Source organism: Cynocephalus volans, chromosome 10, assembly GCF_027409185.1.
Source record: "Cynocephalus volans isolate mCynVol1 chromosome 10, mCynVol1.pri, whole genome shotgun sequence".
Classification (NCBI taxonomy): domain Eukaryota; kingdom Metazoa; phylum Chordata; class Mammalia; order Dermoptera; family Cynocephalidae; genus Cynocephalus; species Cynocephalus volans.
Window position 1 is genome coordinate 53,318,549 of NC_084469.1, and position 27,033 is coordinate 53,345,581.

Below are 27,033 nucleotides of genomic sequence, written 5' to 3' on the forward strand. Positions count from 1 at the left end.
GCTTATAGTTTAAGAGGCTGGGAAATCCAAAGTTACATCTGGTGAGGGTCTTGGTGGTGGAGACAGTGACACAAGGGTCTTGCGTGGCAGAAAATGGAGGAGCAGAGATAGATAGCTCCTCATGTGCTCTCCTTTTAAAACCCTCAGAACCACGTCCCAGACCACCATTATTTCCATTCACTACTGCACGGTCCTACAATCTAACCACCTCTTCAAGGCCCCACCTTTCAATTACCGTAATAGGATTTCCCACCCTCTCAATACTGTCACAGTGGGGGCCAAGTTTCCAATACCTGGAACTTCAGAGGACACGATGTAAGCTTCCATGAGTTTGGGGGAGCATTCAATCCACAGCAGATGCATTAGAACCCTTTGGTGCAACACCTGGCAAATATCACCCTCTGGAGTCCTGGCTGCTCTTATTAATTATCTTAATGTGTTTTCCAGTTCAGCTGACTTTTCCCCCAGGAAGCACTCCTGGACCTCCAGGATGGATCGGGACCCCTCTCTGGGATCCCACATCCCAGCCCAACCACTCTGGGTCATCACTCTCTGGGGACAGCTCTGTGTCCCCCACTGGACTGTGAGCATCAGGAGGGGTAGGGCCAGGGCTATTGTGATCACCTTTCAGTCCCCATGACTGCCCAGCACAGGGCTCTACACAGACCAGGCCCTTGAAGAAAGGTATGTTGAATGAACAAATGAGTGAATGAACAGCTTTGGTAATTCTTTGATTTCTATTGTTCCATGTCCATTAGTCTTCTTTCCTATTTTAGCATAGATAATTATGTCCCACGACTATGTTGTTAATGCTGGAATTTCGAGAATACTTACTCATGAAGTTGTATGCGTGCAGGTATGAGAGAGAGAGAAAGAGGGGAGAGAGAGAGTGCTTGAGGAACAGAGTTTGGGTGTTTTGAATGGGGAAGAGGTTGAGAGTGGGTGGGGAGAGGGAATGGTTGAAAACTTCGGCAAGAAATGGGCTGGATTTTCTAAATCTAGTCTGCAAACTTCATGAGGGCAGAGACCATGTCTGTATTATTTGTGGAGGTTTCTACAGCATCTAGCATGGAGCCTGCCACATAGGTGTTCAGTGAATATCTGTTAGGTAAATGAATGAACCAGACATGGCTGAAGTAGCCTGGAATCTTGCTGTGTCACTATAATTCTGAATTACAGGATGCTGTGAGCAGGCCTTGAACTTGGAATAGTTATTTTGGTCCCTGGAGGGAGTGGAGAGAGTATGACACACTGCTGATGAGCAGAGGAAGCAAACACAGGACTGCTGTGCCCCAGTCTCTATCCCAAGCTCTCAGCAGATGTCAGTAATTGATGCAGGCACTCCTTCCAGGCAAACATGGCAGCAGACACCAGAAATCAATACAGGCATTCCTTCTTGGGAAGCATGAATGGGTTTCCAGAATTCTCAATATAGCACTCTTGAACAGCCACCACCATTCTAGTAGAGAAGAAATGTATTTGTCTATCCTGGGAAAGTAAGATTGGAGGATAGAAATTATGGCCAGAGGTTATAGCTAGAAATCCCTTGTGAACTGGCTCCTTGTTTATTCACCTTCCCTTAGACCCTTGAGGTCGTGTTTCACCCCACCAGGACAGAAGAGAAGTGGGTTCGTGTTTTACAGCCTGTAGCAGAACTTCTGGGGCTCAAAAAGGATTCAACTTTCTTCATTTTATTCATTCATCCATCTATTCACTCACTCATTCATTCATTCTTTCATTCAACGAGTGTTTATTGAGTACTCACCACTCAATAAAATAGTGAACAAAGGCAGACACAGTTTCTGCCCTTTGGGACTCAGAATCTATTGGAGGAGACAGATACTATCAAAATGTCACAAAAACTCTTATAAAATGGCAACTTTTGATGAGTATTGAGGAGAGGTTTGCTGAGTGTGTCCAAATTGGGTGGTGAAACCCAGGCAAGTTCTGACTGAATTGGGATTTTTAAATGAGTAGGAATTAATGGGATGAAGAGAGGAAAGTAAAGCCTCCAGGCAGAGGGAACAGCATGTGCAAACGTCCAGTGGCAGGAGACACCTGGATAAGTGCGAAAAAGTGAGGGAGACTAGTTAGCTGTTCTTGAAATTCATTTCCTCTTGTTTCCAGCCACTCAGCTATATGACATTTCTCAGAGTCTCTCACTATTACCTGTGGTCTCTTGTGGCTGGGAGGAGGACAGAGCCACAGGCTAGAAAGAAGGCAGGGTCCCTGAACGACTGTGTGCATCAGAGTCTCCCCGATGACCTGCACTGGTCTATGACGAGAGTGAGAAATACCCTTTTACTGGGTTAATCCACTGAGATTTTGGAGATATTTATTACAGCAGGTAGCCAACCCTGACTAAGACAGGGTGGCTGGAGAGGGTGTGGGGCCTTGAGGGGCCACGTGACCAAGTTCTGGCCAATGGAATATGAGTGGAAGTGATGTGGGCAACTTCTGTGTTGTGCCTTCAAAGGAAGGCAGTTAGCTTCTCTTCACCGTCTCTCCTTACTGCTGCCTGGAATGTGGATATAGTGGGGGGCCATCCTCACCATGTAACATCCTAAGGTAAGCAGAGCCACAGGTAAAGGAGTCTGGGTCCCTCAATGACCCCATCAAGGAGAGCCTCCTTATCATTTCTGAACTGCTCCCATTTGAACTGTTACATGAGAGAGAAATAAACTTATGTCTTGTTTAAGGCTCTGTGATTTTGGGTCTTTGCAGTGCCATGGTTTGAATGGGTCCTCCAAAGTTTATGTGTTGGAAACTTAACCCCCAATGCAACAATCTTGAGAGACAGGGCCTTCAAGAGGCATGTGTGTGTGTTGTCATTGTGGCAGTGGGTTTGTTATAAAAGTGAGTTCGGCCCTTTCTCGCTCTCTTGCTCTCACCCTCTCTCCTTCTGCCATGGAATGACAGCACGAAGGCCCTCACTAGATGCCGGCACCTTGATATTGAACTGCCCGGCCCCCAGAACTGTGAGAAATATATTTATTTTCCTTACAAATTACCCAGCATGTGGTATTCTGCCATAGCAACACAATGCAGGCTAAGACATGGAGATAATTTTGTCTCATCTGCATCACCCTAAGTCCCTTTTAAGCTGACAGCAGTTCAGCCTTCTCCCTCCCCTCTCCCCCAACCCTGTGTCGGGCCAATTCTTCCTTTTTTTCGCTTCTGCCTGTGGTTAATCAGCACATCACGACAAATACGGATTCCAGGGAGGTACAGAATACCTGGACGAAGGAAGTCCTAGGTTTTCTTTGTTTTTGTGTTCTATCCGGATATGAAATGCTTGATACCTGCGTAGTCACAGAATAGCCAGAACAGGTGTGGGGTTCTCAGTTTTCTCATCTGACATCTACCTTTACGATTCTTTCATGTTTCTGGAAGTTGTGCTTTCTCCCCTCTGGGATGTTGAGATATTATTGTGCTTGTTCCTGTTTCATTCCTGTTTCATTCTTTCACCCAATTCATTCATGCCTTGATGTGGCCAGAGGTTCCCTCTTAGCCTCCCCATCTCTAATTTTCTCCCCCAGATCTGGGATATACAACCTTGTTTTGCCAAATGGCATTTAAACCTTTTCACATTATGGCTTTAATCTCAGCGTTAGTTAGATGTATCCACTAGGATTAGACTGGGCCTCAAGGAACACAAGAACTAAACCATCAGTGGCTTAAGAGCGTTTCCCTTTCATGGGAAAGGAATTCCGAGCGCGCGCAGGCCCCGCCCCGCGGCCTATAGGCGCCGGCGCCGCGGCTCCGCGCTCGCGCCCGCCGGGTCCTGCGCGTGCTCGCTCGCTGAGCGGCGGGGCGCGGGCGCGCTCCACGTGCCCGGCGGTGCAAAGCCCGGACGCCGCCGGCGCCCGCAGCGGCAGCCCGCGCGCTAGCCCAGCGGCCACAGGGGCTCCTGGGTAGAACTGCACTTTAGCCAAAACAGGAACGGGAGCAGTGTGCCCGCCTCGGTTTCTATTTATAGTAGTGACCTGGAAAAAATACTGCTGGATGCCCAGCCGCAGTCTGGGCGGAGGAGCTCCGAGAGGTCTCACCGTGAGAGCCCACCTCGTTCACAGACAGCGCAAGATACTCATAGAACCTCTGAAACAGTTAGTTCCCCACAGCAGTGCAGAAAAAACCAGCTCTCAGTCTGAGGAACAGCATATCGAGAGAAGGAAAGATGTTGAAAACATCTGGAAGAAAACTCAGATTAGATATGGGATTGGTCCAGTCGGCCAGAAAATATCCCCCGCGAGGAGTTCCTCTTACAACAGCGAGGCGCACAGTCACCCAGCACGAGAAACACGGGCGTTGTGCAGAAAGGGGGCGTGTTCTCAGCGGAATCTCTGAAGGTTTGTCTTCTGTCTCTGCTGCTCTCTCATCTGCTGGCTGTGGGTTTGGCGATCTCTATGCAAGGCGCCTGACAGCATCCACCAGCACCTGTTAATGAAGAATTGGAATCCGACTTTGTTCACATAGTGGGAATTTATATCTGAGCTTCCGACCGAAGAGCTATCACGATCCTTTGGCGGCTGCATCACTTGTGTTTATTTGTTCTGTAACTGCTGTTTCTAATGTGGTAAAACGAAAGAATAGACACTAAAGTCACACTGACCTATAATTATGCCTATGGGATCAGTTAATCAGCATGTCAGACTGATATTAATGTACTTTAACAATTGGGTAGTAAATTTTCTTTGGATATTAGATATAAATATGTACGTATAAATAATTTTAATATACTAGTCATGATGTATGTAGTATTTAAAAAATTAGCTGTAACCTTAATTCAGTAAAAACGCTTTATATTTCAGAAGGATGAATAACGTTGATATTAACATCACTACATTAAGGGGTTTGTCAACATAAATATTGTGTGGGTCGGTCCGTGGCTCACTTGGGAGAGTGTGGTGCTAATAACATCAAGGCCACAGGTTCGGATCCCTATGTAGGGATGGCTGGTTAGCTCACTGGCTGAGCGTGGTGCTGACAACACCAAGTCAAGGGTTAAGATCCTCTTACCGGTCATCTTTAAAAGTAAATAAATAAATAAATATTGTGGCCTTATATTCACGGTTAAAAGAAAGAAAAAGAAATTAAGAGGTATTTCGGATAAGGGTAGTGGGGTGGCTTTGTGGAGTCTCCAGGCATCTATTTTTCAGTGGTGTGTTAGAAAATTTGCTCTCTGAAAAAATAACCTTGATTTGTAGTGTTTTCCAATTTCCATGGTGTAAATGCCATCACCACGGTTGATTTCAAGCTACCAGTGTGTCATTATTAACTGTGGAGTTGGGGAGAGATGTGCACAGTCGTCTCTCATGAGCTGGCACAAGCTGAGTTCAGCACACCTCTGACTTGGCACTCTGTCCTCCACGAGACACTCACCTCATGATCCATTAGGGCTGCTCAGTTCCAGCGATCACATTCCCATTCCTGCCATAGGAAGAAAGAAAGCGTGCCCCCTCCATTTAAGGACATGTTCCAAAAGTCACACATAACACTTCTCACATCTTATTGACTAGAATGTAGTCACACGACCATGCCCAGTGTCAGGGGAAACTGGAAAAGGTAGTCCCTCTGCCACCGTGGCCACCATGTGCCCAGTCAAAAACTGAGGATTCTGTTACCATATGAAGGGAGGTCAGTATGAATGCTGGGGCCCTGAGGGTAATCTCTCCCACAGATGCCGACCAGCTCGGGTTATTTTGCTGCAGTGAAATGATCATTTTCCTTCCACTTGAGGTTAGGGCAGAAGCTCAGGATATTTGACCCTGTTTTTTTAACTGAGAGAGTGAGAGGAATTTGAGTCAGGTTATTCCTGTCAAATTCCCTCTTGGAGAAGGGTCTGTGACTCAGTCAATGCTTCCACGTGTGAGCCTTTGAGTTTTCCTGGTGATGTGGTTATAGTCTCTCATTTATTTATTCAACAAATATTTATTGAGCACCTACTGTATGCAGATACAGGTCACGGAGCTGACAGTCTCGTGGATGAGATAAATGTGAAATAGTAACACAAATATTTAATGACATAACATGGTAAGTGGTATGAAGGAGAACATGCTATGAGAGAGTTTAACCGGGGGACAGCATTTATAATAAGGGTGGTCAGGAGGTCTCTTTATGGAAATTTGCATGGTTTTTTGGGGGGGAGAAGGGAACATCACAATGATTCTCAACTGTTTCAAAGGGGAGCAGGTACTATTGTGGCTTTGTCCAGAGGATGACTGGATGCTGGCTAGTGGCCAAGGTGGTGGCTGCAGTGTCACCTCTGAGACCCAGCCAGGCTTGAAGCTACAGAAATCGGCTCCCTTCCTGTCACCTTCCAGGCAGGAAATAACTTCTTTGACAATGGAAGAAAGTGGGAATAGGGAAGGGGTACCTCAGGACTCTGGATAGGAAAGGAACTGGTTAGACATCAGGGGCTTCCAAGTGAGTCTGGGCTTTTGGACAGACCAGACCAAGGCCTGTCCAAATGGCCACAGGATCAGCGATCTACATGTATAGTTCCTGGGGGATTAATTATTTTAACAATTAGGATTTGGAGCTGTGCTGCCTAAACAATAGCCACTAGCCACAGATGGGTATATAAATTAAAATAAAAATTAATTAAAAATACATAAAATTAAAAATTCAGATCCTCAGTCACACTATCCACATTCCAAGTGCTCAGTAGCCACACAACTCGATGCACCATTTCCATCAATGTAGTGAGTTCTACTAAACAGCGCTGGTCTAGGGCATGAGCTTTGGAATTGAGCAACCTTGAGTTGGCATCATTTGTGGCTATGTGATCTTGGGCAAGTCACTTTCCCTCTCTGAGCTTCACTTGTATCCCATGTACCTGAGCACAATGACATCTCCCTGACATAGAGAAGAGGAAGCGAGCTCTGGTTGCAGGGAGGGGACAACAAGGCAGTGGGATGATCAGAAACAGGGATTTCAGAGCCGGGTGGCCTGGCTTGGAGACCATAGTGGTATGATCTACCCGAGAGACCCTGGGAAAGTCACTTCATTGCTCTCTGAGCCTCACCTGTTTGTAAAATAATGGGTGCACGGAGTGTGACATGGCACATGAATCACATAAAATACAAAGTCAGTGGCTGGCACATGGAGAGTCCTTAACAGATAAGATTTGAACTTAGGTCTGCTACTATTATTGCTAATCATAATGCTGTGATAGGTGGCTTCGTGCTGGCCATAGAAGCACCGGATGTTCCTCAAGTGTTAGAAATATCCACAGAGGAGTTTCATCTATACTCATAGCCCGTGTGCCTGACATCTTTCAGGATTCTCCAGTGAAAGGGTATTTGATTTGAACAGCTCAAAACTGAACGGTCCATCTTATTTACAAATGTGCCATGGATTTTTGGGTGTTGTAATGACCTTACCGTTTCTGCATTTGGAAGTTGTTTTCTTTTTTCCTTTTTGAAAAGGAGTAAAAATAAACTGCATGTATAGAAAACATATTTTGGGGACGGCCCAGCTGACAAGGCAAAATCTCCCCCCTGTTTTCTAAGCACTGAGCCCACATGGATAGGGTTGAGCCCCTGGAGCTCTGCTTGCACAATGTGTCCCTATCCCCACACTGGCCACAGAGATGGGACCAAGGATGGCATATGACCCAATTGAGCCAATCAGATGCTTTCTTCAGGGGTGTCAGAAACAGGGTATAGGAGTCTAGCTAATTGGACTGTTCCTTGAACTAAGGTGTTGTGAACTTGGAAGCTATGAGATGGTATCTTTCTCTACATGGACAGAAAAGCATTGAGTACACATCTGCAGGGAGAGAAAAAAGAGAGAACTGTGAATTCCATGTGCCTGGGCAAGAGGATTGCAATGGTAGGGGGTGGGAGGCTGAGAGACGCAGCCATGCAGTCCTGCCTTTGGTGGTGGATTGCAACAATGGCCACAGATTCTTCCCCTCCCAGCAAGAGGTTGAGTCGATTTCCCCACCCCTTGAATGTGGGGTGGCCATGTGACTTGCTTTGGCCAATAGAGTGTGGTGGAAGTGATGGTGTGCCATTTCTGAGCTTGGACCTCAAGGGGCCTTGCAGCTTCTACTCTCACTCTTGTCTCTGGCATGTGAACAAGCTTGGGTCACCCTGCTGGAGGATGAGAGATGACATGGAGGAGAGTTCAGTCATCCCAGCTGAGGCTATCCTGGCCGGACAGCCCTAGGCAACCTGCCAACTGACCTCTGATGCAAGAGACCAGAAGAACTGCCTACCTGAGCCCAGCCCAAATTGATATGCCACATAATTGTAAGTTAAATAAATGGCTGTTTTTTCAAGCTGCAAAGTTTTGGGGAGTAGTTTATTACACAGCAAGTGCTGACTGATAACAGTCTTGAATTGCTGGAAATCTTCCTGGATCTTTATAGTAAACTCTTCCTTTTGTTTTTTTTTTTTTCTTGAGCTACTTCAGTGAGATTCTTTTGCTTGTAGCCCACGAGGTTTGAGAATTATACACTTCTTGTTTAGGTGGCTTCCAGGGATTTGGAGAGCTGGGCAGATGGAGTGTTGGCAGCTGGCAAGAGGAGAAAAAAGCAGTCCCTGGGGCTTTTCCGCAAGATGGAAACGTCCCACAGACAGATGATTGCGAAACCAAAAAGGAGAAGGAGGGGTTTTCCTATGGAAGCCTCCTGCCCAGGAACCTTATCCCGTCACCAGACCCAGGATTCCCTTCTGACCTCATCGGCTGACAGTACAGGTGCCCCCACTTCAGCTGTATATTCGTATTCTCTGTCTGTCAGTACTGCAGCAAAGAGAAGGAGATAGACATTATCATCATCATCATCATTATGAACTAAATTGTGTCCAAATTCATATGTTGAAGTCCTAATGCCCAATGTGACTGTATTTGGAGGCAGATTCTTCAAAGAGACAAAAACATTCAACAAGGTCATAAGGGTGGAGTCCTGACCCAATAGGACTTGTGTCCTTATAAGAAGAGGAAGAGACCCCAGGGATGCGTGCTCACAGAGAAAAGTTCATGTGAGGACACAGTGAGAAGGCAGCCATCATCTGCAAGCCACGGAGAAAGGCTTTAGTAGAAACCAAACCTGCCAACACCTTGATCGTAGACTTCCCAGCCTCCAGAACTTTGAGAAGATAAATTTCTGTTGTTTAAGCCACCCAGTCTATGGCATTTTGTTATGGCAGACTGAGCAAACTAATACAATCATCATCATTACACGGCTGACATTTATTGAAGCCTTACCATGTGCCAGGCACTGTTCACAATACTTTATTCCCATCATTTTATTTAGTCCTCACTTTTACCCTTTGAGTTAGGTATGACCATAACCCTGTTTTACACATGGTGCACAGAGAGGTTAAAGGACTCTCCCAAATTCCAGAAGCTAGTGTTCAGCAGAGCTGGGATATGAACCCAAGTAGCCTGGCTTCAGGTCCATACCCCTAACTGCAAAGGACAGGGATCTCTCTTGGCCTTTGGTAGGTGTGGTGGACATGTATGGGTTTCCTGCCCAGCCTCTCGCCCTCTTTTCTGAGAATTGCCCATCCCCACTGGGAAGGTCCAGGCAGGCATGTGTATACCTCAAGGCCTCATCCCCAAGATCACAGTTGATTGGACAAAGCTGGTTCCTTCTGGCTGACATCACCATTGGCCTGTCCTGGGAGTCTGTTGTCTGCAACTAAATAGGTCTTGGCTAAGAAGGTGGCGGGGGGACGGGACAGTAAGTGACCCCTCTTGCCTGCTCAGGACGGTAGGGACTTGGAGTGATTTGGGTGAGGATTTTCATATCAGCCTGATTGCTCACCATTCCCCTCTTTGGAACTAGATCTGGGTTCAGTTCGGGTTCAGCCATTCATTAGCTGTGTGTCCTTGGGCAAGACGATGAACTTTTCTGAGCTTTAGTTAGAGAACAATTAACAGCACCCATCCCTGAGAGTTGGGGCTTTCACGCTTCTGGCACTTACCGAGGGCCCAGGAAATGAGCGCTGCCACACTGATGAGGGTAAGGGGGTGATTCAGGCAGCAGCCTGGCCCTCCGCTTCCCAGACATGGTTCCACCCAGAACTCATGGCCTGAAAGCCGGGCCCCAGTCTCTTGGCTGGTCCACAAGGCTTCTCCACACCATTCCAACCTGCAGATTTCTCTTCCTCAGTACACAAGTTACAAAGGCTTAGATAGTTGATGATAGAAAAACAAAACAAAACAAAAATGGCGGTGTGGGGTAGGGTCTCGAACAAAGAGTCAGGCGGGGCTCTGGGCTGGAATCCCTCGTCTCCGGGTGTGGACCCTCAGGCCAGCCACTTCTCCCAGAGCCTGAGTTTCTTCTTGGACAAAAATGATATCTTCATCCTTCTGCCCTCGCCCCCCACCAGCTCTTGCAGAAATTAAAAAGAATAATGTTTAGGAAGCACATCATAGGTGCTCAATACGTGGTAAGGTATTAATAGTATTATAAGAATCAGTAACACGTATAGGATAAAATGTCAATCGGATTTAAGTCAGATCTCATCCCTCCTCTGCTCTAAACCCGCCCTGGCTCCGGTTTCACTCAGAGCAAAAGCCAAGCCCTTATATGGCCTGCAAGGCCTTGTACTGTCTGGCTCACCTCCCCCGCCGTCCCATTCTCTTCCCATTTTTCACACCACTCAGGCCACACTGGCCTCCTCACTGTTTCCAGAACATTCCAGGCAAGTCTAACCTCAGGGCCTCTGCAGCTGCACTTCCCTCTGCCAGGTACGCCCTTCCCCGCATGCCCACTCGGCTCTCCCCCACCCTTCCTTCCCTCAAATGTCACTTTCTCAGGGAGCCCTTCCCTGACTTGGTTAAATGGCAACCTCTGCCCCCTCCCACCATGTCCCCCTTCCTGGCCTTACTCCTGTCGTCAGCACTCAGCCTTATCCAACGTGGTTAGTGTCAGTATCCCTGACTAGGACGAAAGTTCCACAAGGATGGGACTCTCTGCTGTTCACTCCCCCGGTATCCTCAGTGCCTGGCACAGAGTGGGCACTCAGTAGATTGGTGCAGAGGGAACGAATATATCATGGACCATTTCCCAGGCACTGCTTTAAGCGCTTTGGAAATATTAGCTAATTTCTTTTTCACAACAACCCCGTGAGGTGTGTGCTGTTATTAACTGTTCCCATTTTGCAGATGGACAAACTGAGGCACAGAGAGGAAAGTGACCTGCTCACAGTCTCACTGCTAGTGGGATTTGAACCCGGGCAGCACAGCTCCAGCGCCCTCCTCTGTCTCATTGTCCGTGATGTCAGTTTGGGGACTGATGAGCCAGACGGGCTCCCCAGAGCTTACCGTCACCCTCTCCTATGGGGCTGTTGGTTTGGTCTCTGTCTCAATGCAGAGTGAGCTCTGCGCTTTGTGGGGGATGAGTAGACAGGGTGAGGGACAGGAGGTACCTCTGGTTCTGGATGATGGTGAAGCATATGCCTCCGATCAGTGCTGTGGCTCCCAGAATCCCAGGCATGAGGAGGCTGATGGCAGATCCTCCTGACAGGGAGAAGTGGGGTCTGGCTTGATGGGCTCGTCATCCATGGGGTCCACGTTGGCTCCTAGAGACCAAGGAGGGGTGACCAAGGCAGGGTGAAATTGGAGGAGCCACTCTCCCTCTCTCCATACATCCCAATCCCGTCATTCTACCTCCTGAATGTCTCTTCAATCCATCTCCTTCTCCTTGCCCTCTGGACCTCCACCTCTGCCTCCTCCCTGCCTCCTTTTCCAATCTAGCCCCCACCCATTGCTCTATCACATTGAAGCCAGAGGGTCTTTCTAAATCTTACACTTGATCCTGTTCCCCCATGCTCAGAACCCTGCTGTGGTTCCCCAGTACCCTGGGGAGGAAGCCAGTCCCTCACCTTGGACTTTGAGGGACTGCCACCCAGCCAGCCTCATCTCCTTCCACTCCCCCACCTTTATAACCCAGCCCCACTGGGCCCCACTCAATTTCCTAAGCTCACCTCTCTTTCTCCCACATCCAGGTCTGTTTATGCTGCTCTCTCTTTCTCTGGAATGCTATTTGTGCCATTTTTTTTAAAAAAAGATGATCGGTAAGGGGATCTAAACCCTTGATGGTGTTGTCAGCACCACGCTCTCCTAAGTGAGCTAACCAGCCATCCCTATGTCAGGATCCGAACCCGTGGCCTTGGTGTTATCAGCACCACACTCTCCCAAGTGAGCCACGGGCCAGCCCTGTGGCTAAGTTTCTAATACATAAAACTTGGGAGACATAATTCAAGTTTCAGTGAGTTTTGTGGGGACATAATTCAATCCACTACAAATGGTATATAGGATCACCCCCACTATACACAGGAGTAAACTGAGGCTCAGAGAGGGGAAGCCACTTGCCCTAAGACACACCCACCCTGGAAGGCATGGAGGCAGGAATTAAACCCAGGTTTGACTGGCTCCAAAACCACCTTTCTGATCCCAACAACCTGCTGCTCTTGTTATTGCCGCCCAGGACTTCATATGCGCTAATGAATATGGTAGTAGTCACAAAATAAGTAAACACCAATGATAATGCTAATTGTAACAATGAGACTAGCTCATGTTTATTGAGCACTCACTCATGTTCAGTAGTGCTAGGTGCTATTATTTTAAGCTGTTTACCTGCTTATCTCATTGGATGCTCACAACTTCACTTTGGGGTGAGCTCCATTATTTCTCCAGTTTTATAGTGAGGAATCTGAAGCATAGAGAAGTCAAGGCATTGACCCAAAGTCACACAGCCAGGAAGCGATGGAGCCAGAATTCAAATTCCAAAGCCCGTGCTCTGAATCCCTCCTTATACTAGGACCTGCGTTTTTTGCAGGGGTGTGCAGAGACAGAGAGCTGAAGGAGCTTCCCATGTTCACGTAGCCAGCAAATGGCTGGAGCTGGGACCCAGGTAACCTGGTCCAGATCCTCTTGAGCTCCAGCCTCCCATCTGAAAAATGCGCTAATAATCCACAGCCCACCAGGTGGATGGAAGAACGGAATGACATTTTGGCTATGAGGACTGCTAAGAGAGGACTGCTTGTAGAAGGTGGCTCAATGGATCCAAGAAAACTGCCACAGACCAGCGAAGGTACAGAGGTCTTGGAAGGGATGGAGGACTCATGTGGCAGCGAGATGGTCACAAGCTCAGAGAACAGCTGTTCCTCGCTGTTCTTGGCCATGCACATGCAGGTGCCCAGATGCTCCCAGGACAACTGCCAGATGAACAGCTTCTCCCCAGTCCCACAGGGCTCCCCATTGAGGTCCCAGCTCAACACAGCCTCAGGGTTCATTGTCACTACCCGTTGCAGGATCGCCGAGTGGTTGAGGTCACTCTGGATGATGCCGTGGATAGCCTCTGGGAATGTCAACAGGGGCCCTGGGTTGGGGCTGTCTGTGAACAGGGAGCAAGGCCACATGGGCAGAGACCACTCAGAGAGGCTGGGTATTTCTTCTGCCCACCAAGAAGGAATTCATCCATCCATTCATTCATTCACCAGCAAGTGTGTTTGGAGTGCACAGTCTGTACCCGGGACTGCTGTAGACCATGGTGTATCAAAACTGTTGGTGACCCACTCTAACCCCCCACCCTTACCACTTGCAACTGCCAGCACCTGCATCCCATTGCCTGGTGAGGGGGGTTGGATGTGTTGTCCCCTCCAAAACTCATGCGGAAATTTGATCTTCAATGTGGCAGTGTTGGAAACCGATTGAGTCATGGGGGCAGATCCCTCACGAATGGGTTAATGCTCTCCCTGGGGGAGGGCAGATTAATGAGTGAGTTCTCGCTCTATTAGTTCCCACGAGAGCTGATTGTTTAAAGGACCCTGGCACCTCCTCTCTCTCTCTTGCTTCCTCTTGCCATGTGATCTGCTCGTACCCAACAGCAGCCTGCTACTTTTCTGCCATGAGTAGAAGCAGCCTGAGGCCCGTGCCGGATGCAGCTGTCCCAGAATCGTAAGCCAAATAAACCTCTGTTCTTCATACATTACCCAGTCTCAGGCATTTCTGTTAGAGCAACACAAAACAGACTAAAACACCTGGGGAACTTTGCTGGCTACCAGAGCCCACTCTGCCCAGGGAGGCAGCGGGCTGGAAGTGCTGGGGAATGAGCACGTCTGGGAGCAGCCCTCCACCATGACCAAGGCAGGGGGGCATATAAACACCCCTGCTCCCTCACCCTCAGGTGGGACAACTCGGGGACCCTGAGTTCTCCCTTGGGTCTGTGCTCCAGTTGCCCACAGGGACAACTGGCTTGAGAACACAGCCTTTACTTTTCCCTGACCTCTCTGCCTCACTTTCCCACTTCTCAGTTCTGTGCACCTCCCAAACAAACTATTGGCCTTTGAGTCCTCACCTCTCAATCTGCTTCTGGAAGAAGCAAATCTAGGATACTGGGCTCAGCAGTGCAGTCCCTGTCCTCATGGAACTGACAGTTGAGTGGAGAGATAGTCAACAAATGGATGAATAAATACATAGTGGTGGTAAGTGCTATGAAGAAAATGGAAGAGGGCTGCAGGGTTGGCCTGGATGGGGGAGTCGAGGAGGGCATCTTTGAGGAGGTGACGTTCGAGCAGAGTCCTGAAGGAGGTGAGGAAGGAGCCACGTGGATTCTGGGGAAGGAGTGTGCCAGGCAGTGGGAACAGCAAGTGCTCAGGCCCTGAGGTGGGTGAGAGCCGAGGTGCTCAGAGAGAGGAGGGAAAGGGGGAGAGAGGTGGGAGAAGTCATCGGTAACGGGGGCAGACCATGCAGGGCCTTCTGGGCCAGGCAGAGGACTTTGCTCTGAGTGAGACGGGAGCTATGAGAGGACTCTGAGCAGAGGAGGGTTGTGAGCCGGCTTAGGCTTGGAGCGAATCTTTCTGGCTACCATGTGAGAAATTGACTTTCAGGATGCAGGAGTGGAAACTGGGAGCCCAGGGAGGAAGTAACTGAAGTGGCCCATCGATCTTTTTCCACATTTTTCAGATGAAAGGCTCTGAGGCCAGGGGGTCCTTAGGGCCAGTCCTAATGGTAGGAGAGGGGCATATCGGGGATTTGAACTCAGGCAGTTTGATTTTGTGGTGTGTGCTGAGAACCTCAATCCAGAGCTGATTTCCGATTTCAGTGCAATGTGATAAGCAAAAAGAACTTCAGCACAACCGGAGCATGCAAGGAAGGCTTCCTGGAAAAGGTGGTGCCTGAGCTAAGCCTTGAAGGAGGAGAAAGAGCCCACCAGGTGTACAAACAAGAACCAGTAGAACAGTCGTGCGGATTGTGCTCATTACTGTGAGTCAAGTGACAATCTAAGCACATATATTAACTCATGGCTTGTTACACTGCAAGTGACACCCATGTGTGGGTGGCAAAATCATTTAGTAGGCTGTGATCAGCATTTAAAACATGAAAAGAAATAGTATAGAAAATATCAGAGTGCATTATTCATACCAATAATTGTTGTCTTATCACACTTGTTTTTTAGTTAGTTGTGGGATGTACTGGGTCATACTGTGAAACACCTTTCTTCAAATAGTCACTGGATTTACTCATTTATTTAATCCTTACAACAACCCTATGAGGTAGTGTCAAGCTGGGCCACAGACCCTTCAAACCTGCCCTGTGCAGATGGGGTCACAGACCCCTCATATGCAGACTGGGTCACAAATTCCTCATATGCAGGTCTCGAGCTAGGTAATTGGAAAAAGATCCTAGGAGCTGCTGGCAAGGTTGACATGCTTTATTCGGACATGAACTCAGCCCCCAGACTCGTAGTGGATGAGAGCCATTCTCTTTTATGCTAGAGTCAGATAACTAAGGAACACATGGGTGCAAGTCAGATAACCAAGGAAGACCTGGGTGCACCTGTGCAATTAATGTATTTACAACAGACAGGCTGAGTTATGAGGTGAGGGAGCCTGACAAATCTGTCTCTATTTCCCTCACACTCTACCCCTTCAGGGTCCCTCGCCATACAATCTACACATCTGGAGTCTTCTGTGATGTTCCCTTAGTGAGGATAGCTAACCCTTACATCCATAAGCCACAGCAGCAATATAGTATATATATATATCAGTCATCACTGGGGTGATTTTCCATGGGAATCCTGCAGCCACACTGGTGGGAGACTCGGTGCATATCCAGCAAGCAGACGCATTGGCCACATGAACATATGTGCCAAGTCAACTATGGTGTTAGCAGCCACAAGACTATGGGCAAAAAGACAAAAGAGTTAGTACAAATGTGCCCTTTAAAATAGAGCATGTAGGGCCGGCCCCATGGCTCACTCGGGTGAGTGCGGCGCTGGGAGCGCAGCAGCGCTGCCGCCGCGGGTTCGGATCCTGTATAGGGATGGCCGGTGCGCTCACTGGCTGAGCACGGTGCGGGCGACACCAAGCCAAGGGTTGCAATCCCCTTACCGGTCACGAAAAAGGAAAAATATAAATAAATAAAAATAAAATAGAGCATTTATCTATTCCAGGCCATGTTACCTTTACTCAAGGAGGCCATGTACTTGTCAACCAAGGTGAGACATGCAAGTCTTTTTCCAATCCTTTCTGCCAAGGCACAATTAGGCCTACCCAGCCTATATGGGGGGCTTCTATTTTCCAAGACCATTCCCACTGTACTGTCTGCCCTTGCTGTAAACAGGTTGCAGCTGGTAAGAGGATATTTCCATTGATACCATATCCTCATTTCAGGAGATCATCCTTGGTAGTAAGTTGTAATTGAATATGTGCAGCGACCCTACGGATCCTCCACTGGAGACGGTCCACCCTTACAAGGTTTCTCGTTTAGGGTTCAAACCATTGGCCATAAACACCTCCAGGGATGGGGGGTGGGTGGATAGTCTCAGTCCCCTTTTCAAAAGACCATTGTACCTTTCAATCATTCCCATAACTCTTGCCACATGGCTTGTCCCCACAGGGGTCGGTGGCCTACCATGCACCATTGGTATTTCCAGGTGGATATCCAAACGGTAAGACCCTTGTATACTGCCCAACTGTCTGTACATATAGTCAATGGCCCAGGTTCATTTTTAATTACCATCCATACTTCTCTTAATTCAGCCCATTGGCTACTTTGCCCTGTGCCATTTTCATATGATATGGTATCTGTTAAGGGCTGGACAGCAACGGCCGTCCGTGATGCTGAGGGGCCCATGCTGGAGCCATCTGTACACCAGGCTTGCTCCGTGATAGGTCCCTGTCCGTTATGGAATGATGTGACCTCTACCTCCAGGAGTAGGGGTTGTGTCAAGGTCTCCTCCACTATTTCCAGTGGTCCTCACACAGTTTGCAGCTCATTTGATGGAGGCTTGTAGATATAGCACTCTCTGTTCTGTATATGCCCCCCATTTGGACAGAGTGGCAGTTTGAGCTACACCTGTTTTGGGGGCAGTTGCCCACATGTGCAGCCAACCCAGTATGGGGTACATCGTCCTTACTAGGATCTTGGCATCTCCTGTTATAGCCTCAGTGGCCACCAGGGCAGAATACACACTGCCAACTGTTTCTCTACCAGGGAGTAATGCATTTCAGCGCCCTTCCAGGGCTGGGACCAAAGGTGTTCGGAATTGGTCCGGTCTCTGCCACACACCCCATCCTGACCCTTCTTGGGTTATATGTACGTCTAGTTCAAAAAGCTTAGTGAGATCAGCCACTTGTAAAGCCTGCCCTTGCCTGTATTCCTCCCTTGTAGCCCAGTAAGCTCATTCTACTTCCTCAGTCCAATCCCAGGGGGCTCCTTTCTTTGTTAATGCATACAGCAGGCCTGCCATTTGGGCCATATGGGGTACAAAAGCTCTCCAATACCTCAGAAGTCCCAAATATGTCTGTAGCTGAGCTACTGTTGTGGGCCAAGGGTATGCCTGTATCTTGTCTATAATAGCTTCTGGGATGACTTGCGTCTTACCCAACCAGACAGCTCCCAAGAATTTGACTGACAGCCCAGGTCCCTGTACCTCAGTTGTGCCCACGGTCCATCCACATTGCTCCAAACAACCCAACAGTGCTGGGGCCACCTGCATTAAATCTGCAAGAGAATCAGCGGTTAGTAAGATATCATCTATGTAGTGAAACATTGTAACCGTGTTGGACCCACTCCACCTGGCCAGGTCCCCAGCCACTAAACTGTGACAGATGGCTGGGCCATGCAGGCATCCCTGGGGCAATACCTGAAAAGCCCATCGCCTTCCCTCCAGGTGAAAGCAAATTGATCTTGGCTATCAGCCGAGATTGGAAGAGAGAAAAAAGCATTTGCCAGGCCCAATACGTAATGATAAGTTCCTAGCTGAGTCATCACCTGATCCATTAAATCATGAACTGAAGGCACAGCCATGTGCAAAGGAGGCACTGCTTTGTTCAGCTCTCGATAATCCACAGTCATTCTCCAGGTACCATCAGGTTTTTTCACTGGCCATACCAGGGCATTAAGTGGGCTATGTGCTGGACGAATAATGCCAACTTTCTCTAACTCCAATATAATGGCACCTATTTCTGTATGAACTCCTGGTAGGTGATAGTGCTTCACATTGACTACACGTCTTGGCTTGGGTTACACCTGTGGGTCACATTCAGCATATTCCCGTAATACAGGCTTTACTGTCCATATTTGCAGCCAAAATTCTCCAACTGTTGTTTGCAGATGCAAACCATAAAATACATCTATACCCAGGTCTTGGGTCACTGTTGCCACCACCAAGATTGTCACCAGGTGTGTATGTGTTCCCTGGACTTCAGACTTTCTGGCCTCAGAAACTGTAACGTATAAATTTCGTTTTGGTATAAGCTACCCAGTTCCAGGTATTTTGTTACAAGTAACAGAAACAGACTAATACACTTGGGTCTTCCTTCTTCCCCTTAGTGTTCATTGCACATTTAAAAACCTTTTAATGGACATTCTTCCTTGTCTCCTGTGTCCCTGCTCCTCACTCCATTCTATGCTTAATTGACATGCCCTGTTTAGATGAGAAAAACAGCCTCTAAAATAGCACTTTGGATGCTTCTGGCTGCACAAAATGAATAATCCAACTCAAAATGGTTTAAAACTCTGATGCGTGTTATCCTATGTAGCAGGAATTCCAAAGACAGAGCAGTTTCAATAGTAACACCAACTGTCCAGGTTCTGCATATCCCTTCCCCAACCTCCGCAGGCTGTCTTCTGAGGCTGACTTCCCCCACGGTGCAAGATGGTGGCCAACAGCAGCATCCAGAGACAGAAAAGGGGAATTGCTGCCCCTGGTTCTCTACAAGATCCAATAAAATCCTTCCCGCCAGCCTTCAAGTAGACTTCCTCTCACTGGGCATTGGCCAGGACCAGGTCACATGCCCATTCCTGGGGGTGGGAGCATCACGATTGGTTCAGCCTTTAACCAATCAGGATTTGTACTTGGGGGAGAGGAGCTCCTGTCCTGAAGCCACAGTCAAGGGCAGGAAGGAGGGTGGCTATTGCACAGCGAGGAAGACGGGAGGGGTGGATGTCACAGGAGCCTCCCCAGCAGCCTCTGCCAGTCTCCCCAACCTCCCACATCTGTGGTGGGCACCTGGCTGCCCAATCAAAATCCACAGCCCTCAAGTTCTTCTCTGTTTTTCCTCATGCTTAAAAGCAGCCGTATGGAGAGGTCCGCGTGGTGGGGAGCTGAGGCCTCTTGCCAACAGCTGCGTGAATGAGCCACAACTACAATCAAGATATAGAACATTTTCATTACCGCAAGAGATTCCTTTGTGCCTCTTTGGAGTTAATCCTTCCACCCCAGTAATCACTGATTTGTTTTTTAAAAAATAAGATTAGATTTATCTTTCTTAGCATTTCTCATCAGTAGAACCACCCTGAACGCACTCTTCTGAGTACAGTTTGAGCACTCATTTCACTTAGCATGATTCTGAGAGTCAGCCGCTTAGTCGCATGTCACAACAATTCATTCTTTTTGTACTGCTGAGCGGTATAGTCGTCGAGCGGTATGTGCAGGGGATTGGTTCCAGAAACTCACACAGATACCATAATCCCTGGATGATCAAGTTCCTCATATGAACTAAATAGTGTGGTATTTGCACATGGAACCCACGCAGCCCTCCATATGCTTTATGAAATCATCTGTAGATTACTTATAATGCCTAACACAACACAAATCCTACGTAAATAGTTGTCATACTGTATTACTTTTCATTTGTATTTTTTAATTGTTGTATTGTTATTTCTAATTTTTTTTCCCCTGAGTATTTTTCATCTGAGGTTGGTTGAATCTGCAGATGAGGAGGGCTAACTGTATCCTATTTATGGGTGTACCACAGTTTGCTTATCTGTTAATCAGTATTTTTAAAAGTTTCCTCAGGTGGTTCCAATGTGAGAAGGAGGTTGAGAAGCCTTGCTCTGAGCTTGGGGCTTTAAACCTACGAACCTATGATCTTATACATTTATGATCCTCTACGCACGATCCTGATGACCTCAGCTACTGAATGCGGGAAAGGCAAGGATGAGTGCTAGGATCAAGCCTGTGCCTTTGGAAAGGTTATTCCCCCAGCCGTGTGCCTGCCTGATGCGCTGGGCAACGAGAAGCCAATGTAGAGCAATGTAGCCAATGTACAGCAGTGTGGCCATGAGAAGGCTACTGCCATGCCTTTGCCCCTGCCGTTGCCTTTTCTTGGAGCACACTTCCCCTTTCTTCAATTGTTCAAGGAATACCCGCGGTTTCTGCTCTCAGCCCCCAATTCCTCCTCTTCTAGAGAGCCAATCAGAATTCTAACAACTGTGGCCAAGAGAATAGTCCTGATAGTTCAGAACGTGCCACTCAGGCCAGGGCACCCTCTGCTCTGCTTCCTAGTCCAGCCTCCTGTTGCTTGGCTATGAGTCTGTCATTTGGGCTGTAACATTAATTTGTCTTGCTGTGAATGATAAATGGAAGCTATTGTTATTGCTCCACCCCATCCTGTTCCACCTTGCCACACCCTTCTCTGGACGCTGATACAGCTCAATCTAGTATTTACACTCCTCTTCTCATCCCATGAGGCTGTGGACCAGGATTAGGGCTACTGCCTTGCCCAACTTGGAGGAAGCCATTTCTAGTGCTCTGTGTGAATGGCGCCCTCTGGTGGTGGAAGTGTGTATTTGGGGTTGAGGACAATGGTAGGCTGGGGGCTTGTCTAGACAGGGGTGCAAGCCAGGGCCTTGCATCTCTGGGTGGGGGGAGTGCAGAAGATCAGGGCCCATCCTAATTACAGCTCCTGGGGATCACAAGTGAACACTCCCTGTTTACCACGGAGTGCTGCCACATGGAAAACATGGATTATTGATTAGTGTCAACTCCCAGCTGGGTACGGCAGGGACCTTGCCCTGGCTGGGGCCAGGATAGTTTCCTCTTTTGAGGAAGAAACAAGGCTAGGCTCCAAGAGGAGATTAACAGCTCCTTGGCTTTGTGCCTGCTCCCCAGGCAAATGACACCCACTGGCCCACTGCAAAAAGTTTTTGGTGGAATCAGTTCTACAAATATCCGTCAGGAAACTTTTCAGTTTAGAAACAGACCTTCAGGGGCTGAAGGTTTAGTATCTCTGCAGAAGGAATAAACTTTTGGAAGACATGCTCCTAATACCCATGCCCCCTTCTTGCTTGGTAATACGAACCTTGACTTTTAAATGGAGACAAGAGAGCCCAACAAAAATACTATGTTTTCTAGGTTCCCTGGAGCTAAGTGTGGCCATGCAACTAAATTCTGGTCAATAGGTACATGTAGAGGTGTTGTATGGGACATCCAGGAACTGACTTTAAAGAGAGTTTACCTAACCCCTTCTTCCTTTTCACTACCGACTAGAATGTGGATATGATGGCTGGAGCTCCAGCAGCCATCTTGGACTGCAAATTATGTACTGAAGGTGACAGAGATATAAAAGATATAAAGCAGGCTGGGTCCCCACTATTACGAAACTGCCATATTAGCCCTGGACTCTTTACCTTCAGACTCCATTTATTTATTTGACTTTTAAGAGAAATAAGCATTTATTTCTTTTCCTTTAACTTTGGCTGGGGCTGTGGCAGCAGCAGGAGCAGCAGCCACAAATGCAGATGGATCAGCCAAGAAGGCCTTGACCTTTTCAGCAAGTGGGAAGGTGTAATCAGTCTCCACAGACAAAGCCAGGTCCTGCTGTACCCACTGATGATAGAATGAGGTACTGATGCAATAGTTGGGTAACCAATCTGCAGACAAACGCTGGTGACACTGTGCACACCCTCCCAGAAGCGAGAATGCAGAGTATCCTCTGTGATGTCAAGCACTTAGGAGTTGTAGAGGCTGCCATGGTCAAACACCTGCTGGATGATCAGCCCAAAGGAGAAAGGGGAGACATTCAGCACGCTCAGCAGTGTGGCTTCACTGGCCTCTGCTTTGTCTCCAGTCTTAATCAGCTGCACATCACTCAGGATTTCAATGGTGCCCCCGGAGATTTTAGTGGTGATGCCAAAAGCCTGGAAGAAGGAGGTCTTCTTGGGCCCCAGACCAGTGTTCTGGGCTGGCACAGTGACTTCACATGGGGCAATGTCACCAGCACGGGCAGCAGCTAGCACCTTACTGGACAGCAGCATGTCCCTGATCTCAGTGAGGTCCTCCTTGGTGAACGCAAAGCCCACATTCCCCCGGGTGTGAGGCAACAGATTCTCCAAAGCTGGGTTGTTTTCCAGATGCTCAGATGGCCTTGCACATCATGGTTTTCTCGCCCATCAGCGCCACAGCCTTACCTCCGAGGGATGTGCAGATCTGCTGCATCTGCTTGGAGCCCGCGTTGTCTGCTCCCACAATGCAGCACTTTAGATAATCTTCCAAAAGTTGGAGGATCTTAAGGAAGTAGTTGGACTTGCAGGTCACCCTGTCATCCCTGGACATCACGGTTGTGCATCAGGGATTGCCACGCAGGGTTTAAAGACAATGTCACTCTCATGAGTATGACTGGTGAGAGCTCAGACTCCTTTTATATAAAAGAGAATTAAACTTCCATATGGGTTTGGCCATTTGATTTTGGGTTTTCCTGTTACTTGAGTCTGAACTAGTTTTGACAAAATGCTCTCTCTGGGAGAAGAAATGCAGGGAGCACCCCATTAGGGTGGGTGTATCTTTTAATGTTTTTTGGGTCTAAATGGCAAGAATCTGACTTGAAGCAGTTTAAGATAAAAGAGAAATTTGTTATGAGGGGAATTTCAAGATAAGAGTGGGGCTGAGGCTTAGGGACACCCAGAACCAGAGGCTCAAACCCCCTCAGGAATTTTTTCGTCTCTCTTTCATCTCTCTCTCTCTCTCTGTGCCCCAGATTCTTTCTTTTCTCTCTCTCCTTACAGACTGGCTTTCTCCTCAGAGGCCAGAACACAGCTGCCCACAATTCCAAAGTTCTCTCATACTTTTGGCCACCCAGAGGGAGACAGATCCCCCCCACACCCCTTGTTTTGAACTGTGAGTCAGTGCAGACACAGCCCCTCCTTTCAGTGTGCTGGAGGGTCCTGACCGGAAGGCTCTGGCCACAGGGAGGCTCTGAGCTTTCCCCCTCATGACCTCCTGAGCCACATGCACTGCGATCCCCCAGTCTCTAACTCCCCAACCCTTTCCCCAGCCTCATCATTCCCCTTTGCTAGTATCTGTTGTCCCAATTGTCTCAACTGGAACAAACACTCAGCCATTAAAATCTGGGGTTCCTAGATGAATTTAACTATGTGGGGAAACATTGATGACGTAATATAGGCTGGAATAAAAGCATGATAAAAGTGGTTTTTGTTGAAGCCACTGAGCTCAGCTTCTCAATAAAGATTCAATGATCTGAATTGAGTGAAGGGTGGAGGACAGAGCCTTTGAGCTTGGGGGAGACGATGTGTCAGCGGCCTGCCGGCGATACAGCCCACGGCTGGAGGGCACGGCTGTGGGCACGCGCCTCCTGGGTGCAAGTCCTGCCTTCACCACTAGCCAGCTGTGAGCCATTAGGCAAGCTATGGGCCTTTCTAACCTCAGTTTCCTCATCTGTAAAATGGGAATAATAATAGACTCTACCTCGTAGAATTGTTATGAGGATGAACACTCCTAGAGCAGTGCCTGGTGGGTGGTGACCTCAGTAAGGGGAGTGTCTGGGGCACAGTGATCAAGTGATCGAGACTGGTGTGATCTAGTCTGTCTGACTGGGTTCAGATCCTGGACTCTCCACTTGCTCTTCACTTGGCTGTGGCTTTGAGCAAAGCACCTCTGAGCCTCTGTTTTCTCCTTTGTTGTGATGATTGAATGAGACGAGGCAGGTGATGCAGTTGAGGCCCCGTAGGTGCTTGCCAGATGTTAATTATTAGGAGTATTACCACCTCCGCCCCCTGTACTGGCTGCTGGAGCTGGCTCACACCACCTTGGCTGAGCTGTTAAATATTCAGGAATGAGGGCCAGTGGTTAAGCCATTGGTAGCTTGAACTTTACACCATGGGAATGGAAAAACACAAACAGGACTTTTAATTTCTTTCAGAGCTAGTTAAACAGCGTACCACTGCCTCCTGCTCCATGGCTCCCAAATGTTTTTCTTTTGTCCCCAACTCCCTTCTGAGGCCCAGAACAATCCTTGCAACTATCTCCTGCATGTTGTCATGTGCAGACCCACAGGCCCTTCAAGCCCCACATGGGAACTCAGACTTTGTCATCTCCACTTCCCTGTGTCTCCTGTCTCTGCCACTCCTATCGTCACCCTCAGCCTTCCACCTCAACTCCTCACCTTCCCTTACACCCAACAAACCCTGCTGGCCTTACCTGAGTATCTGCAGAATCTGATCACCTGTTAATATTTTTGTTTGCCTTCTTACAGCATTTTGAGGTGTCATTGACATAGAATAAGCTACATATATGTTTTCAATTTATTATTTTTTTATTGTGGTAAAATACACACAAGATAAAAATTACCACCTTAACCATTTTTAAGTGTACAGTTCAGTGGAATTAAATACATTCATGATGTTGTGCAACCATCATCACCACCCATCTCCACAGCTTTTTTCATCTTGTAAAATTGAAACTCTGCACCCATTAAAGAATAACTCCCCATTTCCCCCTCTCCCAACCCCTGGCAACCACCATCCTACTTTCTGTCTGTAGGAGTCCGACTACTCTACCTCATACAAATGGAATCATACAGTATTTGTCTTTTTGCAACTGGTTTATTTCGCTTAGCATCATGTCCTCAAGGTTCATCCACTTTGTAGCACGTGTCAGAATTTCTTTGCTTTTTCAGGCTAAGTAATATTCCATTGTATGGATATTCCACATGTTGCTTATCTGGTCATCTGTCGGTGGACACTTGGGTTGCTTTCATGTGTTAGCTATTGTGAATAATGCTCCTATGAACATGCGTGGGTGAATATCCCTTTGAGACTCTGGTTTCAATTCTTTTGGGTACGTACCCAGAAGTGGAATTGCTGCATCGTATGGTAATTCCATTTTTCATTTTTTGAGGAACTGCCATACTGTTTTACGTAGTAGCTGCATCATTTAAAATTCCCACCAACGATGCACAAGAGTTTCGATTTCTCCACATTCCTGGCAACATTGTTATTTTCTGTTTTTTCTTTGATAGTAGCCATCCTAATGGGCGTAAGGTAGTATCTCATTTTAGTTTTGATTTGCATTTCCCTGATGACTAGTGATGCTGAGCGTCTTTGCATGTGCTTATTGGCCATTTGGGGATGTTCTTTAGAGAAATGTCTATTCAAGTCCTTTTCCCATTTTTTGATCGGGTTGTTTGTTTGCTGTTGAGTTTTAGGAGTTCTCTGTATATTCTGGGTAGGAATCTCTTATTAGATATACGATTTACAAGTATTTTCCCCATTCTGTGAGTTGTGTTTGTATAAACTGCATACAGTGGTCCCCCCTTATCCACGGGGGATTTGTTCCAAGACTCCCAGAGGATGCCTGAAACCTCGGATAGTACAGAACTCTATATATACTATGTTTTTTCCTACATATACATACCTGTGATAAAGTTTAATTTATAAATTAGGCACAGGAAGAGATTAACAACAATAACTAATAATAAAATAGAAAAATTATAACAATGTACTTAATAAAAGTTATGTAAATGTGGTTCCCCTCTCACTCTCTCTCTCAAAATATCTTATTGTACTGGGCTCGCCTATTTTGAACCGTAGTTGACCATGGGTAACTGAAACCGCAGAAAGCAAAGCCACAGACAAGGGGAGACTACTGTATACAAGGTGTACGATTTGATGAGTTTTTAAAAATGCATATACACCTGTAAGACGATCACTGTAATCAACATAAGGAACATGCCCTTCACCCCCAACGTTTCCTTGTGCCCCTTTCTACCCACGCTCCTGTCGCTTCCTCGGTCCCCTCCACCCCGGGCAACCACTGCTCTGCTTCCATCACTACAGATGAGTTTCCATTTTCTACTCTTTTATATAAATGGAGCCACACAGGGCTTTGGTCTGGCTTTTTTTACTCAGCATGATTATTTTGAGATTCATCCATGTACTGCATGGTCAGTAGCTTGTCCTTTTTGTTGCTGAGAAACAGTCCATGGTCACAGTGGATTTGTCACCATTTGATGGACTTCCGGGTTGTTCCAGTTCTGGGAAACTGGAGTACCCTGGTTGAGCACCATTGCCTCCAGTCCTGGTCACCGTTCACTGGTCTCCTTACCCCTGCTGCCTTGTCCCTGCCGTCTCTCCCCCACATGCAGCCACGGGGATTCTACGAAAACCTAAATCCTGTCTTGCGCCTTCTCTGCTCAAAGCCGTATGGAGCCTCCCATCTCACGCAGAGTCAAAGCCAAAGTGCACACTGACTCTGTAAACCGCACTCCCGTGACCCCCGCCCCCTCCGGCTCTCTGCCCTCGCCTCCGTCCCTCTCCTCCGGCCACATCCTCGTGCCTCAAACATGCCAGCTCACCCTGCAGCTCGGGGCGTCCCCACCCCAGGTCTGCACCAGCTCCTTCCCTCACCTCCTCAGGTCCTGCTCAAGTTGTCTCGTTGTCTCCTCCTTAGAGCACCCCTCCCGCAACCTCCAGCTCTCCCAGCAGTTTCATCTACCTTCTCACTCTCCTCTTCTCCACAGCACCGGCACACCCTGTAATGTACTC

At 47.8% G+C, this 27,033-nt stretch overlaps 1 protein-coding gene and 2 pseudogenes across 1 annotated transcript; 1 reads left to right on the forward strand and 2 right to left on the reverse strand.

Moving 5' to 3' along the window:
* Positions 1–800: 800 nt before the first annotated feature.
* On the forward strand, positions 801–4,692 carry LOC134387384 (BCL2/adenovirus E1B 19 kDa protein-interacting protein 3-like; annotated as a pseudogene).
* A 6,483-nt stretch (positions 4,693–11,175) lies between these two features.
* IGSF23 (immunoglobulin superfamily member 23) lies at positions 11,176–13,583 on the reverse strand. The gene is made up of 5 exons (XM_063109869.1): positions 13,559–13,583; positions 13,059–13,357; positions 12,379–12,392; positions 11,388–11,498; positions 11,176–11,251 (listed from the first exon to the last, which is right to left on the reverse strand). Exons 1-5 carry the CDS (start codon positions 13,581–13,583, stop codon positions 11,176–11,178), a joined length of 525 nt encoding a protein of 174 aa, XP_062965939.1.
* Positions 13,584–19,233: 5,650 nt separating this feature from the next.
* LOC134387386 (large ribosomal subunit protein uL10-like) lies at positions 19,234–22,807 on the reverse strand (annotated as a pseudogene).
* Positions 22,808–27,033: the final 4,226 nt, after the last annotated feature.